Source organism: Brachyistius frenatus, unplaced genomic scaffold (assembly GCF_029030835.1).
Source record: "Brachyistius frenatus isolate BFR_SWC_R1_liver_20210118 unplaced genomic scaffold, ASM2903083v1 Contig_31, whole genome shotgun sequence".
Classification (NCBI taxonomy): Eukaryota; Metazoa; Chordata; class Actinopteri; family Embiotocidae; genus Brachyistius; species Brachyistius frenatus.
In genome coordinates, this window is record NW_027210630.1 from 2,150,641 (window position 1) to 2,166,331 (window position 15,691).

General features: G+C 40.8%; 2 protein-coding genes across 4 annotated transcripts; both read right to left on the reverse strand.

Moving 5' to 3' along the window:
• Positions 1–1,967: 1,967 nt before the first annotated feature.
• Positions 1,968–9,063, reverse strand: entpd4 (ectonucleoside triphosphate diphosphohydrolase 4). Of its 2 annotated transcripts, none has more exons than XM_069699813.1 (13): positions 8,902–9,063; positions 8,414–8,538; positions 8,115–8,312; positions 7,838–8,043; positions 7,482–7,632; positions 7,262–7,365; positions 5,890–5,949; positions 5,664–5,794; positions 4,881–5,047; positions 4,477–4,801; positions 4,070–4,155; positions 3,813–3,974; positions 1,968–3,201 (listed from the first exon to the last, which is right to left on the reverse strand). In XM_069699813.1, exons 2-13 carry the CDS (start codon positions 8,419–8,421, stop codon positions 2,967–2,969), a joined length of 1,833 nt encoding a protein of 610 aa, XP_069555914.1. In that variant the 5' UTR covers positions 8,422–8,538; positions 8,902–9,063; the 3' UTR covers positions 1,968–2,966. The 2 variants fall into 2 exon arrangements, with proteins under 2 accessions (XP_069555914.1, XP_069555913.1); XM_069699812.1 differs by having other exon boundaries at positions 5,640–5,794; positions 8,902–9,061.
• A 671-nt stretch (positions 9,064–9,734) lies between these two features.
• LOC138621641 (uncharacterized) lies at positions 9,735–14,840 on the reverse strand. 2 transcript variants are annotated; one of them, XM_069699836.1, is made up of 5 exons: positions 14,720–14,840; positions 13,838–14,131; positions 13,374–13,540; positions 11,611–12,779; positions 9,735–10,633 (listed from the first exon to the last, which is right to left on the reverse strand). In XM_069699836.1, exons 2-5 carry the CDS (start codon positions 14,085–14,087, stop codon positions 10,234–10,236), a joined length of 1,986 nt encoding a protein of 661 aa, XP_069555937.1. In that variant the 5' UTR covers positions 14,088–14,131; positions 14,720–14,840; the 3' UTR covers positions 9,735–10,233. The 2 variants fall into 2 exon arrangements, with proteins under 2 accessions (XP_069555937.1, XP_069555938.1); XM_069699837.1 differs by lacking the exon at positions 14,720–14,840 and having other exon boundaries at positions 14,025–14,103.
• Positions 14,841–15,691: the final 851 nt, after the last annotated feature.

Sequence of the window (15,691 nt, forward strand, 5' to 3'; positions counted from 1 at the left end):
AGGCATTTTTGAAATAACATCAGTTTACACAATAAATCCTTCATCTGCAACCCCGTTAAATTCTAACATACCGATCTGCACACATCATGTGAAGTCGTACGAAATAGCCTGGAGTGAAGACTGAAGCCTCTTTGCAAAGGGATGCACCACATCGATGCTTTAGTTTAGTTCCTAAATGAGAAGCATGGCACTGCTCTAGCTTTTTCAGACTTGTACATACAGGATCATTACAATTAAAATATTTCAAGGAGCCTGCTGGAGACCAGTCATCCTAATGTCGACACATTTTGACGTTACACCTTTAATTCTTAATTATTTAGAGTATGTCACTTGGCTGTGTGTTCTTGTATCTTGTTGCAAGCCAGAAGTTTAAATTTCACTAAGCTGGATCCCAGTTTGTGTTAAGGATATCAACTGAGCACACATACAATTAACTGGTTCTCTGTCAATCCACCCTCTTCTTCTCCCCAGAGAAAGATCTGAACATTTGTTTCTTTCAATTTTGTAAAGTCAGAGTATTTGAATTTTTTTATTGCGTTTTTATTCTTTTTGAGCACAAAAAAACCCAGTATTTATTATATTTATAGGAATGAGTTTGGCTAGATCCATTAAACTATCCTGTGCCACCCACCTTTGGCTGAAACATAAGCTCTACGCACACTGCAGTTCCACTTGTTGTGAAAGCACTGACACATCAATGACTCAGCACGATAGGAGCCTGACATTTTAAGGAGCCACTTGTTCAAGCAGTGTTGTTACAGCTTGTATTCACATGCTCAGGGGGGAAACTACAGTCTGACTGCATAAACCTTGTAGTGTCTGTGAACACCACTTTATCATGTATTTATAAAACTGTATGACTAAGGTATAACCGCTACAGCCATGTTTTATTGTGGACACTTTATCTGGATTACAGTTTGATGTTAATTTATACCTTGCAAATATTAACAACAGCCTAATGTTGATTGCATGTCAGCTCTCCTGATGATAAATTCCCTATTAATGCCAGAACCACTTACTTATCACTGTTTACAATCTACCATAGTGAGGGTGTGAGATTAAAGCGCTGACAAAGTCACAGCAAAAACAGAGAAACTACAAAGAGGTTAACTTCAATAGCACACAAATTGTTGCAGATACTGTGTCAGTCTTTGTCAAAAGGGTTAACTGCAAAAAACAGTGTGTATTCAGTGTAAAAGCTGAATCAGATGAACTACATAAATATCAAATATGGGAGTTGGTTACGTTTGGAAATATAGGGGCTGTGGACATGAATCTTCCAACACAATTGTCAATCGGCACATTGATTGATACATTTTACAGTTAAAATTGCAATAAATTGCATCGTGCTGTGGAGGCTGCACAGAATGGACTGTAAGCATCAAGTATTACTACTCCGCTCTCACAGTGCATCACATGGCTGTCTTTGCTTTGTGTTTTGACTGGAAGAACACATTTGTCACTTTAAATACTGTAATACATTCAGAAGCGGAGTATTGTATTAGCAGTTACAGCAAAAACTCAATACCGTGAGGATCCTTCCTGAAGACATTCACTCATCAAACCTCAGCAGTTTTATTCCACAGTTGATCTTTTGCAGTTGACATATTTGGTCAATTTCTCTTACCAGCATCCTTTCAACAGGTCAGTTCTGGAAGTGGCAACAAAGACAGATGGAAATCTAGAAACACTGCATTTAGGATGCATCTGCACGGTTGTGTCACACCATATAACCAGCTACAGTCCCTGTGCTGAGACCATATGGTCATCAGCTACATGCAGATTATTAATATTGATTGATGCTTTCATGCACCACTTAAACTGAAAATGTGTCAGTTGGTATAAAGTGGACAGAGAGGATGATGTTTACATTACAAAAACAACTATGGATTTCTACTTCCCTCTGTTGAAATAAAGACACAATATCTCTTTAGACTGATCTTCTCCTCATAAAATAAACAGAAAAGTATATCATAAAATCTTTATTATTGATTTGCAATGTCACATTTGTTTCGCATTCATCTTTGAAAACATTTCTTCAGACCATTATCATAAATAATGGGGTATATGTGCTCTCATTTACAATCCACCCTCACAGCAGTGATATGACAGCTTCTGAAAATGAAGCCCAACGTAAATATATGCAACAACTTAACGGTCAAGATAATCCCGACACAAGAATTTAAGCAGGGCCTTAAGAGAAATGGATACTCGAGACAAAAGGCAGTTGGGTTTTGGAGAGTTTCCCAAGAGTGAAAAGACATGTATTGCACTAGTATAGCTGTTAAAGGCTGTTTGTCTCGCAATATAAATATGAAGCGGAACAGTTTGGGACAGACACACGCAGAAAAAAGACCATTCCAGCTGGGACGTGCATTTTAACTGCATTACAAAGTGCTCCTTCCACTGATTATAAATTATATTGCATTCGAGGTTTCTGTAGAAATAGTGAGTGCTCACTCCATCTAACCACTGTAACAACAAAACATAGATGTGATCATGTACATATAAAAAGGCATAAAGAAAGGCAAATACCCACACATAAATACTAAATATAATTATATGCCACCATGGGATATTTTTCCAAGTTCGTGAAATTCAAACTTTTATTTAAGGTAGAATACCTAGAGAGAAAAGTACTGTTATGTTTGTCTTTTTAGACATTTGGAGGCAGCTGCCATTTGAATTTGACAAAGGAGTGTGCTGCAAGCAACAATATGAATCCTAAAAAATAACTTTTAAGATTAAACTAAATAAATTAAACACCAATATTGGCTGAGATAAGCCTGAAGACTGATGTAAGATTTTCTTCATTTGTCCAAATCTCAGTAGTACCTTTTCTCAATACAGAGTAGGAAGCCGCCTTCAGAGACTCACTGAACAAGTAGATGGCCTCAGAGAGAAAAAGAGTGGAGTTAGGCTTTGGAAAGTCCGACGTGCTGTCCAGACTTTACGCTCTACAAAGTTTAGAGGTTGATGGGGAGTGTTGGTGAGCCAAGGCCCTCTTCCAACCACGGTGCAGAGGAGGGGGTGCAGCGCTGTGCTGTACGCCGATGAATGCGGCGCAGTCGCAGTAAGTACAGCATAATGGACAGCAGCACAATGAAGAAACAAGCCAGGAACAAGTAGTGGTTGTTGACGAAGGAGAAGCTGTGCCGCCAGTGAGAGTGCGCTCCTTTCAGACTCTCCTGCTGGATGTCCCTGGAAGACGCCAAAACAAAAACAACACACACATATGAGACCGGCTTTGAACAAAAAAGACAACATGTACTGAAAAATGCTGTTCAGACCCACTTCATTGTATCTAAATGCCTTTCGAATCTTCAATTTCTGTGGGGCTGTTATCTGAGCAGCATGTCATTAGGCTCAAACCAGCCAAACTGCAATCTTATTGCAGGGAAGATGGATAAGGACCATTTCCTCTTTTCTTTTTCCAGAAGTGAGCACCAAGTTTGATCAAGAGTACTTTGTTATTAAATGCCAAAGGCAGTTAGGTGGAAATAAACTGATTTCGTAGAATAACACTTCCATTTTTTCTTTCTTTCACTTTCACTTCTCGGGTTTGTGACTTGTCCTTTGACAGAGTTTCATTTCAGTTTGGATATGTGCGAGACCAGAGACATTCCTCAGCGTTAATTTACCTCCTGCTGCCAAGTGGACTAAAAAGCCACTGTCTCTGCTATTAAAGATTGCTCTGTAGACCAATCATTAATCATTAATTCCACCACTTACACTGAAGAAGAGATTTAACTAGCTGGGATGTCAGGGGATTATTGGGGGGTGGGGGGGTGGGGGGGGGGGGTCTGTCTTACCTCAAAGGCAGAAACCGTGTTCTATAAAGAATAGCTCCAAGAGTCCACTGGACCTCCTTCTCATAGACCAACAGGGCAGTCTTCAGGTTTTTATAATTGGTTGGGAAAGAGAAGCCAGAGTGCAATACTTCATACATCCATGCTGATTTAAAACACTGGTACCTGCAGACAAAAGGAAAATATAGCACCCGGTAAACATTCTTGTCACAGACATGTTTTTTGGAATGAGACCAGTTTGATAATCATGTATGACGTACTTCAGTCTGTGAAGATCTGCATGTGAGGCGTACAAGCCGGAGTCAAAGCGTTCCCTCAGAGTCCTCCATTGAGTGGCGCAGTAACTCTGTGAATGTTAAAGTACAACGCCAGGAAAGTTTTATGATAGTACTATTATAATAATTCTATAATTCTGAACCTTCAGTAGAATTACACCAACAAGATTCAAAAGCTAAAACGCGATATGTATTGAAGACAGAATATTCCGAATAACCAGTGTGTGTGACAGCTGGCTATTTGACATGAATTATAACAGCACTTTATGATTTTAACAGCAATAATTTATGGCAGGCTTTCCCGAAATATTCAGGGAATGTGAATTTGCATATTGAGGACACATCTGGGATGCTTCATGAGAGTGGGTGTGATTTTTCTATGTAGCATTTACCTTGGCAGCCTGAGTGTATTTCGAAGCATTATAATCGCCGCCCATGCGCAGCACGTCCTCCGTGCAGTAGTAGAACTCAGAGAAGCCGTAGAACTGACTGTTGCTGTAGTCTATAGCTGGCTGGTAGATGCCGTTGAGGGAGGTTTGGGTCTCGTTAGTGCGGTTGAGGAACGGCTGGAGAATCTGTCTACACTGGTCGAAGTCTCCAGTGCCTCGCAGATGGAGCTTCTGTGTGGAGAGGCCGATCTCATCCTGCAGGTCAGTGGGTAGACAGGGATCCAGGAGGGACGACTCTGCTGTTTCACCAACATGCTGATCCAAGAGCCTGAATAACATCAGCCGTACAGTATGAATACCCGTGTACAGATTGCTCTGAAACATTTACAGAAAGAAGTGGATCTCACTTGTTTCGAGTGGCAGTATTTCTGATGAGGCTTTCTTCATATCTTTGGCGTGCTGCATTTCCTCCAAAACCGAGGAAGGTGGACACGTAAACACGATAAACATGCTCTGTGCGATGTGCGTCACACCCTAAGTTGAACTCAGCCAGTAAGTTCTTGGCAACTTCCTCCTGCGGAACAAACACAGATCAGCCTGAGAAATGATGACAGCCTCGCATTATGCCCATGCATATCCATATAGGTTTAGCATTTACACATTAGCACACACACATTCATTATTACAGGAGGTTGCATATGTTTGAGGCCACATGAAGGAAAAGCTTAATAATGTTATATCTAGTCTGATTTATCATTAAAAAAACACAAAGAAGCTGAAGCTATTTAACAAGATGACAGTTAAAATGTAGTTGAACATCATTTGGTGTAAACAGGAAACAATGAGAGCAAAAAGGACAAGCAGTGTATGTCAAGCCTGCTACTGTACATAAATCACTGCAACACATTCAACTTCCATTCCATTTATTGGCCTCTATATAAATGTCTTCATGTTCTCAGACCTAGCTCCTGCTCTGGAGTCATGCAGCAGGCTTACAGTATGCCTTCAATAGTGATGAATGGAGAGCAGATCGTCTCCACGGGATAAAAATGGTGCATACAGGTTTAACCAGTTGAATGACAGAGGTTGGAAGGAGGAAGAAGAACAAAGAGTGAGTGACAAAAAAAACACACAGAACAAAAACAGAATTGGTTGTGGATAATAACCTGTTGTGGAGAAGCAAAGCTTACAGTTTTGGGCACTTCGTATGCGATCTGTGTGGAGACGCCGCCCATGTCCAGGACACCAGCAGTCCTTTTCCTCATCAGCGCCTCCTGCTGATCGCTGCCTGGAACATGTACCTCAACCACAGCTTCTCCATCTTGTAGGATTGATAGCAGAGAGGTGAGTGAGTCAACCAGTGAAGGTAAATAGTGACTAGTACACTATTGAAATTTTACTTGATCGGGTCCTTACCATTGTGCACATGGTTAAACCTTCCAAGGACAAAGTTTATTCCAATCCATGCATAGACGCCTAAAATAAAATAATACAATTTTCAGATTAATTATATGGCGTTTTATCAGCATCTCCAAAGCTACACTGGTTTTAATTTAAAAGTAGGTCTACAATATAGGTTACATCCATACCAACTACTCTATGCACTTATAGGCAACATTAGATCTCATTAAGCTTTTTCTGTCCTATAATTTTTGCTTATTGCCTCTCCATACATTTCCCTCGCTCGCTGAGTTTTTGTTCTTTCTTTTGAGATATCCCCGGCCATGGAGCTGCATGTCTCTGCTCTGCGGCTGTCAGCCGCACCAACAGCTCATGTTTTGGATCTCCATGCTGTCCTTTTCTCTCTCTGCTCTCGTCTCACCCCAACCGGTCGAGGCAGATGTTCTCCACCTCTGAGCCTGGTTCTGACGGAGGTTTCTTCCTGTTCAGAGGGAGTTCTTTCTTCCCTCTGTTGGAGGTTTTTCTCCCTTAAAAGGTTTTTTTCCCCTCCCAGCTTATGTGGGAATTGTTGAATTCTGTTCTGAATAATGTAAAGTTCTGTTGTAAGGACTTTAATGTGTTAAGCGGCATGAAATAACTTGTGTTATTTGTATATATATATATACACATATATATACAAATATATATATATTTGGCGCTATATAAATAAAATTGAATTGAATCGAATTGAATTATGAAGTTTTTAATTTAAAACCCATAGCTTTTGCTACGTTTACACCTAGTGTCCACATTACTTCGCCAATTTAGAACCCCTAAAACTAAGACTTTTGAAAATGCTGCTAACCCCGTTTTAGTTTGACAACTCCGGAGTTGACTTTTAATCTGGATGGGAGGGGGAGAAAGAAACTTTTAAAAACAATGACACGGACACCAACGTTCACTTCCTGATTGGGTCTTATCAGTCTTGACGTGTCCTTCTCTAATTTGTCACACCTCTATCACGAGAACCTTTTCCAGAAGAAAACAAACAACATCAGAGGTGACTAGAGATTATTTCGTAAACTGTGCTGTAATGCTGATGTGGACGGAGATAGTTTTTGTTATTGAAATGAAGCATATTAGTGTTCGTAATCACAGAGAAGAATCCTACACCTCCCCACCCCACTCCTAATTTAGATAATGCAAATGTCTGTTGGTGCTTGAATATTTTGAGTGTCAGGTACAGCAACTGGCAGGAAATCTTTCAGTGCCGATGAAGTGATGATTCAAAACTACCGCACGGTATTAAATATGTTATAATATAGTCAAACTGTTTTATAAAGTTTTAAATATCAAAGAACCTAGAACTATCATCACTGTCCCCGTTTTTATTTTTCCATTTATTTACCTTCTTGTTTTCCAGAAATCACTTCCACATGGGAATCAGAGAAGAGGAAGTTGAAGTGCACCGGGATATCTGTGCGCAGATCTTCGAGAAGTGCTTCTTGTTGACTGAGATCACACAAACACAAAAACTTGGGTCAGAGCTGATTAAAGCTGAGGTCTAAACATTTCCTACAGCCTGTATTTGCATGTTACGATGATATTTTCATTAGACCCAAATTTACCTTTCAGGCAGGATTCTCATTCCGGCTGTGCACAGGATGTACAGAGGTGTTTCTTGGTGCTTATTTTTGGGAATGTGTTGGGCTGCAAAGCTTAGCAGTGGGTATATATAATCACTGGCTTTCTCAGGTGTTTTAGCCAATTCAGAAATACCTACAAGGAAAACACAGAAAGACCAAAAATATTACTTCCAAGTGAGTCAAGAAAAGGCCTTTAATGCCTTTAATGTTTTGTGTTAAATTATGATATCATACTTTAAGGGTCTTGAAACAAAAGGTTTGTCCGTTTTTGAAATGTTTGCATCCACTCCTTTAAATAATGCTTCGAATAATAAGAAGCCAACCACAGGGCATCTCACCTGGTTTGATCTTCATGACCACTGGCTTGCGGTGTTGATCTCTCATTTGCCGGATGTCCAACAGTTCATGGGGGTTACCGTTGTGCCGAGGCCAGCAGTAGACAAATACCCTGGAGCCGCTGCTGCCGCAGTCCACCACCAGGCCGTAGTTCAGGTTGGGGTTGCTTGTATCTGTTACATCCACATCTGTGACTCTCGCCAAGTGCCTTTTGAACAACAAAGAATTGTAAACACAATATTGACCAGCACTTGGACCGCAGCTGTTGGTTTACGGTACCTGTGGAAGTGATTCTCCTTTAAGAACCAGCTGTCGTGTCCTTTTCCAGCAAAGAGCAGAAGGTAGAGCAGTCCTATGAGGCAGAACACCAGACCGATGAAGAGCAGCTGTCTGAGGGAAGGTATCAGGAGCCGAGGAAGAACCTGGGACGACAGGCTGAAATGCCATGAGGCTGGGAAAAGGCACGAAAAGCTGATCCTGTCAGCAGACAAAAGAGAGGACAGCCTCAGCAAATGAAGTGCGCGTGAAATATGCGAGAGGTCGTCAAAATGTATTCCAGCAAGTGACATCAAACCAACCTCCCCATGGTGCAGATTGTCCTCTACGATGTCCACTTATTACTATGAATGATGAATCAGTCGGCTGAAGGAGGGAGATTTGACTTGCTCCATCTCCTGCTGTTTTCCTCGCTTATCATTTTGACCTTTCGGAGGGAGAAATATTGTACATTTTAAGGTTAACATTGAGCTTATATGTCTTAAAAGGCCTGACGTTGCACAAACTGCTCTGACAAGTGAGCAGACAGCTTCGATGAGATGTATTTATTGTGTAATGTGTAATGTCGCCGTATGTCGACTAAAATTAGCCAAACCTGTAAAGGCAGACAACTGTTGTTTAGAAACGACAGGTAACAGTGCGCGTTGCCTCTCGTTTGCGTTTTCAGCAACTAAAGCGTTAGTTTGGCTATAAGAGAGCTAACAGACCCGTTTTAGTCACGTCTTACTTATCGTCAGCGTCAACACAGTAATCGCATATGCTCATAGAAATTAAATAATTTAGTACTTACGAACAAAAAATGGATAACCCCCCCTTTTCTGGAACAATTGGCATTTCTGAGAAGCCAGATGCTAACCGCTGGCTAACTAACGTTGGGCAATTGGCAGCAGGGCTCCGGTGAGTGACGTGGTTGTTGAGTACATGGTGTGCTTGATTTTTCTCTCCGCGTAACCCGGAGAAGAAGCAACAAAGTAGGCAGACCCACACCGCCCAACATCTTTCGTCTTCTTCTTCTTTTTTTTTAAATGCAGCGTCGCAAACGAGATTAGAGTGCACTGCTGCCACCTACTGTCCTGGAAGCGCCAGGTTCTGCCAGGTAACAATAAATTGCTCCAGACAAATTAAATTGGACAGACTTTGTTCTCTTTTGTCCTCTATATTTTTTTAATCTCTTTTCTTCGGTGGTTCATACTGGTACCAACATGTTAAGATAAATCCTAAATTATCATCTATTCATCTCATCACACATTTAAATTATTTATTTGAAAAAAAATTACATTATTGTATAGTATATGATATAGTAATGCAGTTGTGTAGTGAAGTATAATGTAGTAATGTGCAAACTATTTCCTGTATTATTTCTCTTAAATCCTGTATATTATATTATAATGACATTATAAACAATATAATATGCTTTGACAATACTATACACTAGTAATCATGCAAATTTGAGATTGCTGTTTCATTCAGTTTGGTATGCATCAGCCTCAATTTTGATATGATTTCATCTTCTTTGATCCTCCTTCCTACTGGTTCCACTTGAACAGAAGAACACTGACAGGTAGAAAATCAACTTTTTTGTGGTAAATTACACATACATCACTTAATAAGATATCAATTGGGTACTTTCTGATCCATCCATTTCAAATTCATCCATTTTGAAATCACAAACAAAAAAGCAACAATGAGTTACAGATGTATTCACTTACAATTTCTTATGTGAATTTGCTGTGATGTGGAAGTTGTAATAATGACATAATTCATAACATTGGGTTTCTTACAAATAATTTACATGTTGCTTTTGTATTTACCTTAGAAAAATATGATAGTCAAAAGATTTAAAACAGTACAGATGATAGGGATTGCAGGGTATCACAGGCGCTATTGTAAAAAGTCTGATGTTTTGATATAAAACAAGTATTAAAGACATACTACATTCTGTGCAAAACCAATCACACAGATCAATGTATGTTTGCGTTACAAAAGTAAACAAAATATCATGGAGTGATACTAATGCAACTGACACTGTAAAAAATGCATTGTTTTTTTATTTGACTAATTTAAAGCACTGCCCATCAACTTCTAACAGGGGGTCCTGTATAAGATGCTGCCCATCGCTTCATTAGACCCAGACAACTTGGACTTTACTGAACGTCTTGCAGTGCAACCACTCAAGCTGGCTGATTTGCCAGCAGTAACTCACATCAACAAACGTGAGTCTCTTGCAGTGCTGCATCAGACTTTTCACAGTTGTCATGTCCACATCTGTTCGCAGCAGGTCAACATGCTGTACCCGCCCGAGTGGCACGGCAGGTAAGCCTGTGGAATCTGCAAAACGAGGCGAGTCCAAGTACACCTTGTACATGTGCAGCACATCGTGTAGAACGCAGTTCAGAGGGCACGGCAGGGAGACCAGTGACAGCTTCTCCAGTAAAGGTGAACCAATCAGGAGGCACTTGATCATCCTCTTCAGGGATATCCAGGACATGACAGGCTTCATTTGCATGTGTTCATAGGAGAAACTTTACATATTTAGGAGACACAGAGAGAATAAAGAGGATTACTTTGACTGGTAGCCACGGTAGTTTCAATCAAAATATCATGCCACTGATCTGTTAAAAGCTTTCAAACATTCCAAGTGAGTTTACAGCTGGAAGCAGTGTGTCACGCAAACGAAATATCTGAAGCTAACCACAAATAGATTGATTGAAATACTGTCATTCTGTTACCTAAGATATAGATGCAGCCTAAGAGATACAACTAAAGCATGTTTACATTGGTTGTTGTGGTAAAGTGTAAAAATAGGCTATGTTTGTGTAATGTCAAGTTTCAAATTGGTGGAACCGTGCAGTCTTTTATAGACCTGAGTCGCTATGGTAACAACATCTGGTTGTTCTTTTGTTAAAGCCATGAGTCGGGGGGGCTTTAAAAAAAGAAAAGTCAAATAGTACACTCACTATTATTACAATTATTTTGACTTTGATCGTGAATACAAGATCCACAATCAAATGTGACATGGTCAGTTGCTGCTTTATGTGTTATGTTGCAGAAATTATGAGTCTGATTGAAGAAGAAAACCTGTCGGCTCGTCTTCCTCACTTACATCCGATTCTGCTCACTCTTATGAACAGATTTTGTATTTATATTTGTCAGATTCCCATATTTCTAGTACTAAAAACACTTTGTCCCAACCTCTGCAGCAAGGTCAAGGTTCAGGGTTATGTGCACACCGTGTCTGTCAGGCTTGTTTATATTTAAGAAACCTCAGAAGGGTAGATGCTTAATTCCAGATTGCTTCTATTTTTATTTTATTTGCATCAGGTCTGTAAAAAATGTAATTAGTTCTGTTGTAAAGCACATTATAGCTTTGTCAAACACAAGGTTACATGTGCAGTATGTAACAGGAACAAGCAGTAAATCCACAGAAGGTCGGTGATGTGGAAACCCAAACAAAGATCAGTAGTACCTGTTGCATAGTGTAACTTAACATTAGCCTTACTTGAGAGTCAGAGAGCAGAGGTGAGGTAGCCGTGGAAGAGCTTGATCATCCTGCTGAACTGCAACTTCCTCTTCCTGTGGCATGGTAGGAGGCTCAGCAGAGATGAGTAGCTCTCTGAGTCCAGGACAGGCTCTGAACACCTCCATTAGGGGGGTGAGGGGGCTGGTTTTGATACCCTCCAAGCTGAGTGACACCAGGGAGGAGCCTGCAACTTGCAAGGCAGGAAGTAGATCCACTAGAGGGCCAGGAAAGTGTACTGAGAGGCTCATCAACTGTCCTGACCAGGTCTGAAGGCCTTCAGCTAACAGAGATCCCTGGCTTCTTTCTCTGGTATCTTCAGAATTATCAACGTTCAGAGATATGGAGAGGATGCCTGGGCATAAATGGCCTAAACTATGCAGAGAATCACAAGTTACGCGCTTGACATCCCTCAGCTGCAGGATCAGGTCAGACTGTGGCAAAACGTTTTGTTCTTCCTCTGCTTGGGTCTGAGAGCAAGACGGCCCTTCGTCTCTACTTGCATCTTCCTCAGACTCACTACCATACCCCTCCTGGAATATCCCCTCCTTCTCTTCATCTTCATGTCCTTTATCACTGCCCTGCTTGTGCCTCCTCTCCCTCCACACCTCCTCCAGCCTGGGAGCTCCTTCCCTGATGGTGAATTCATCTGCCTGGCTGAACTCTTTGTGGTCGATGAGACAACAGGCCTGTGGGAGGCCCTCTATGGCTAATCTTTCCAGGTAGGGCAGGGACAGGAGGAGGTAGGCTGCTGCCGCCACAATATCTCCCTCCTGTTCTCCAAACCCAATATCCAGAGCCAGTAGGCTGCTGAGGGGAAGAGGAGACTGGGCTGGAGAAGAGACAGAGGAGGAAGCAGAAGATTGAGATGCAGAGGTACAGTGAAAAGATGAGCTACAGGTACTGCCAGAGGATGAGCAGAAAGCTCCACCTCCAAGAGGAAGCAGTGCAGCTGGGGAAAGTAAAAGGCAGCGGGATACATCTAAATGTCGCAACAAACGGCAGCAGTGCGCAACTGCACCAATTACACATCTGTCACAAGGCATGCCGGCCAGGGAGAGGGAGCGCAGAGCGGGTAAACTATGGAGGGTTTCAGAGAGGACCTTTGAAGGTAGCTGCTGCGCTCCAGACAGATCCAGACTCCACAGACCCTGAGACACAAAGGAGGAAAATCACAGACATGCTGCACACAAAATATCAAGGTGAACAGAACAGTTTTCACAATTTTCATCACATCTTTAAATAATGTAGCAGCAACCTATCTTACTTTTTGTTTTGGGATCTGTGATTTTGTAGTCTATAGAGCCTACTGTAACAAGAATGTTGATTTTAGAAAAAAATAGTCCTGAAAATGTAGCCATACATAGACTTTAAGATAGGAAGGAAAATATCCAGTTTTAAGGAAATACGCTGATGACATAAATCCAAATAAGAATCTGCCTCTTTATAAAGTAATTAGCTATACCAAAAGTGGAGGATTTGGGTAAAAAGGAGAAGAAGGGTTTGACTTCGAAGCTCAGATGGATCTAAGATGTGGATTTTGCAAAACAGGATACTGCTGAAAGTCTGGAAAATGTCCCGAGAATTTCTCTTTGTATAAGACACAGTGATTCAGCATCTGTTGCAGCTGACTCTCAACTATTAACTGCAACCTCATTTATTAATGGACAAATATATAAAAGAGAAATCTGATATTTAAATAGAACAGTAGAAGACAGGCATTGAAGTGCTGGTTTCTATCTAACCTGGCAACGTGCAGCGATGTGGCCACAGAGGGACGAGGTGACCAAACCAGGACACCTTTCCAGAGACAGACCTCGGAGCTGAGGAACCAGCAGAAGGTGGAGGGCCGCCCTGCACATCTGCTTCCTGGTGCACAGCAGCCACGTCAGCTCCTCGACGAGATCGCCCGCTACAGGTAGAGTAAAAGATTAGACGTAGAAACATATGGCCAAATATTGTAACAGGATTAGAAGTGATTAGTCATTCTATAAAACACAGAAGGAGTTTAAGAAAAACATCTAACATCCCATATTCTACCTCTGTCTCACTCTCCTTCGATTTACCAGTAAGACAGGTGGAGCAAACTATTGATGATAACACCTTTATGCTGCTGCCACAATCGAAGGAAGCAAAGAGGGAGCAGCCGGGGGACTTTTTAAGAAATGATTCTGTAAATTTTCTGTTAACTGAGCCCTCACAAACTCACGCAGTAAGTTGAAAGGCCCCATGATGTGTCTGAATGTATAACAATCCATGTAGTTGTCAGCATAGTCTTTCACCCACACTTCCTTCATGTTGTTAGCGAGGCTCAGCAGGCACAGCCGTGTCAGCGAAAGGACAGAGCTACCCTGATCTGTCTTCCAACGGCTCCCCATCCACTCCGTATTCCTCACCCGCCTCTGTCTGGGCTGGGCCCTCACCCTACCACGTCTACCCCGGGCCCGAAACAGAGGCATGGCTGGACTTCAGCAGGATTCAGGGGGTGAAGTGGATGCTGAACCTGTGTGGCAATGAAGAGATTATCAACAGGACAGAAAGACAAAAATTATATTTTTGATAGAAAGAAATATGATTCAGATTTTCCTCTACAGTTTACACCTATCTTGCAAATTAATCATTAATGTTATCTCTCAGGGTTTCTGAAAATAAAGTTACAAAAAAAAAAAAGTTACCCTAACTACTTGGTTGACATTGTCACCGGTAGTCAAAACGTAACATGGGGTCAAAAGTAAACATTTCGTTGTTTAAACACGATTATATATATTTTGTATTCTGTATGCGGTCTTAAAAAACAACAACTATACTGTAGACGTCTTTCACACTTGTCAAGGAGAAGGGAGAATAAAGGAGTTCACGTAACCCCAATCTGCCTCTCTCATAAAAGCAGTGTTCAAATATACACAATTAATATGTATTTTTGGATTTCTACTAAATTACTTTTGTGTTAGAGTGAGATAAAATATTTGGTGACCCTCACGAATAAACTGCTGCAACACCGATACTGTTGTTCCAATATCTAATGAACTCAACTTAAGGTTTTGTTTATTATAGCCGACAGAAAGAGGATTTCTCTCGCGTTAACACCTACCTGCCAGATCTAATAGTGTTGGAAGTTGTGTGGTATGTTAAAAAAAAGAAGAAGAAGGAGTTGTGTAAAGTAAAAGTTAACGTGTAGGTCACTCATTCTGTGAGCACAGGTCTGGTTCTAGTTTATCTTCAGCAGCACTTCCTGACTTTAGAAGCGGGTTGTTCCCCCTGAGTTTTGTCTTTCAGGAATACTTCCTCGCAAGCTGCGCGACCTATTGCGAATAAATCGCACCCTAAAGGGCAGCCTTTAACCTCATCATTGGTCTCAATCCTAAAACCTACCAGCCTATAAATATTGACTGTTTCATTACTGCAACAGCGGTTCACAGTGTAATGACTAGCTGAAAGACTAAGGTTAGGGAAAATATATCCTTATACTAAATTCAAGCTATGTTCAAGACCGATAAGCAGTTTCAAAAACGTTCATATACAATCAACAGGTTATTTTTATGATCTGCAGGCACTTTACTGGCTAAATAGTTTTTTCTTACAGACACAGAATTAGGAATTCAAAATGAAAGATAACATTCAAAACGGAAAAAAAACAGAGGTTCTTAAAATGTGCTTAAATGAGAAATAAATATTGTCTCACCTCACTTCTACATTTGCTGGTTTGGAGCCATGCTGAGTTTTTGTTTCATGTTATATTTCAAATACAAAAACAAAAAATAACATACTTGGTTACCAGGGTGAATAATACACAATTACATACTGAATTGTTGTGTGTTAAAGGTCTACTTTCCCATTTTCCAAATAAGAGATGGGTGTTATTAATGAGTTCACATATATTTGAACACAGATGTTCTTTTCTTGTTTCATCTCATAATACCTACAAATACAGCACTGAAATGAATACAGTAAAAACCAGAGTCTGAGAAGTAAATGACTTAAATCCATTACAAGTCCCATTTAATGGCCCTGCAAAAACACCAAAACGTCACATATCCCCTGTGTGACATGGTACACTATATCT

Bases quoted from the DNA above. Each gene is read 5' to 3' on its own strand.
- entpd4 (XM_069699812.1), bottom strand. The intron at 4,156-4,476 runs GTAAATGCTACA...TAACATTCACAG, and splicing joins AATACACTCAGGCTGCCAAG to AGTTACTGCGCCACTCAATG. The intron at 3,975-4,069 runs GTACGTCATACA...TTTTGTCTGCAG, and splicing joins GCAGATCTTCACAGACTGAA to GTACCAGTGTTTTAAATCAG.
- LOC138621641 (XM_069699836.1), bottom strand. From the start codon at position 14,087: ATGCCTCTGTTTCGGGCCCGGGGTAGACGTGGTAGGGTGAGGGCCCAG. The intron at 12,780-13,373 runs GTTAGATAGAAA...TTTGTGTCTCAG, and splicing joins ACATCGCTGCACGTTGCCAG to GGTCTGTGGAGTCTGGATCT. The intron at 10,634-11,610 runs GTAAGGCTAATG...AAATATGTAAAG, and splicing joins CTCTGCTCTCTGACTCTCAA to TTTCTCCTATGAACACATGC.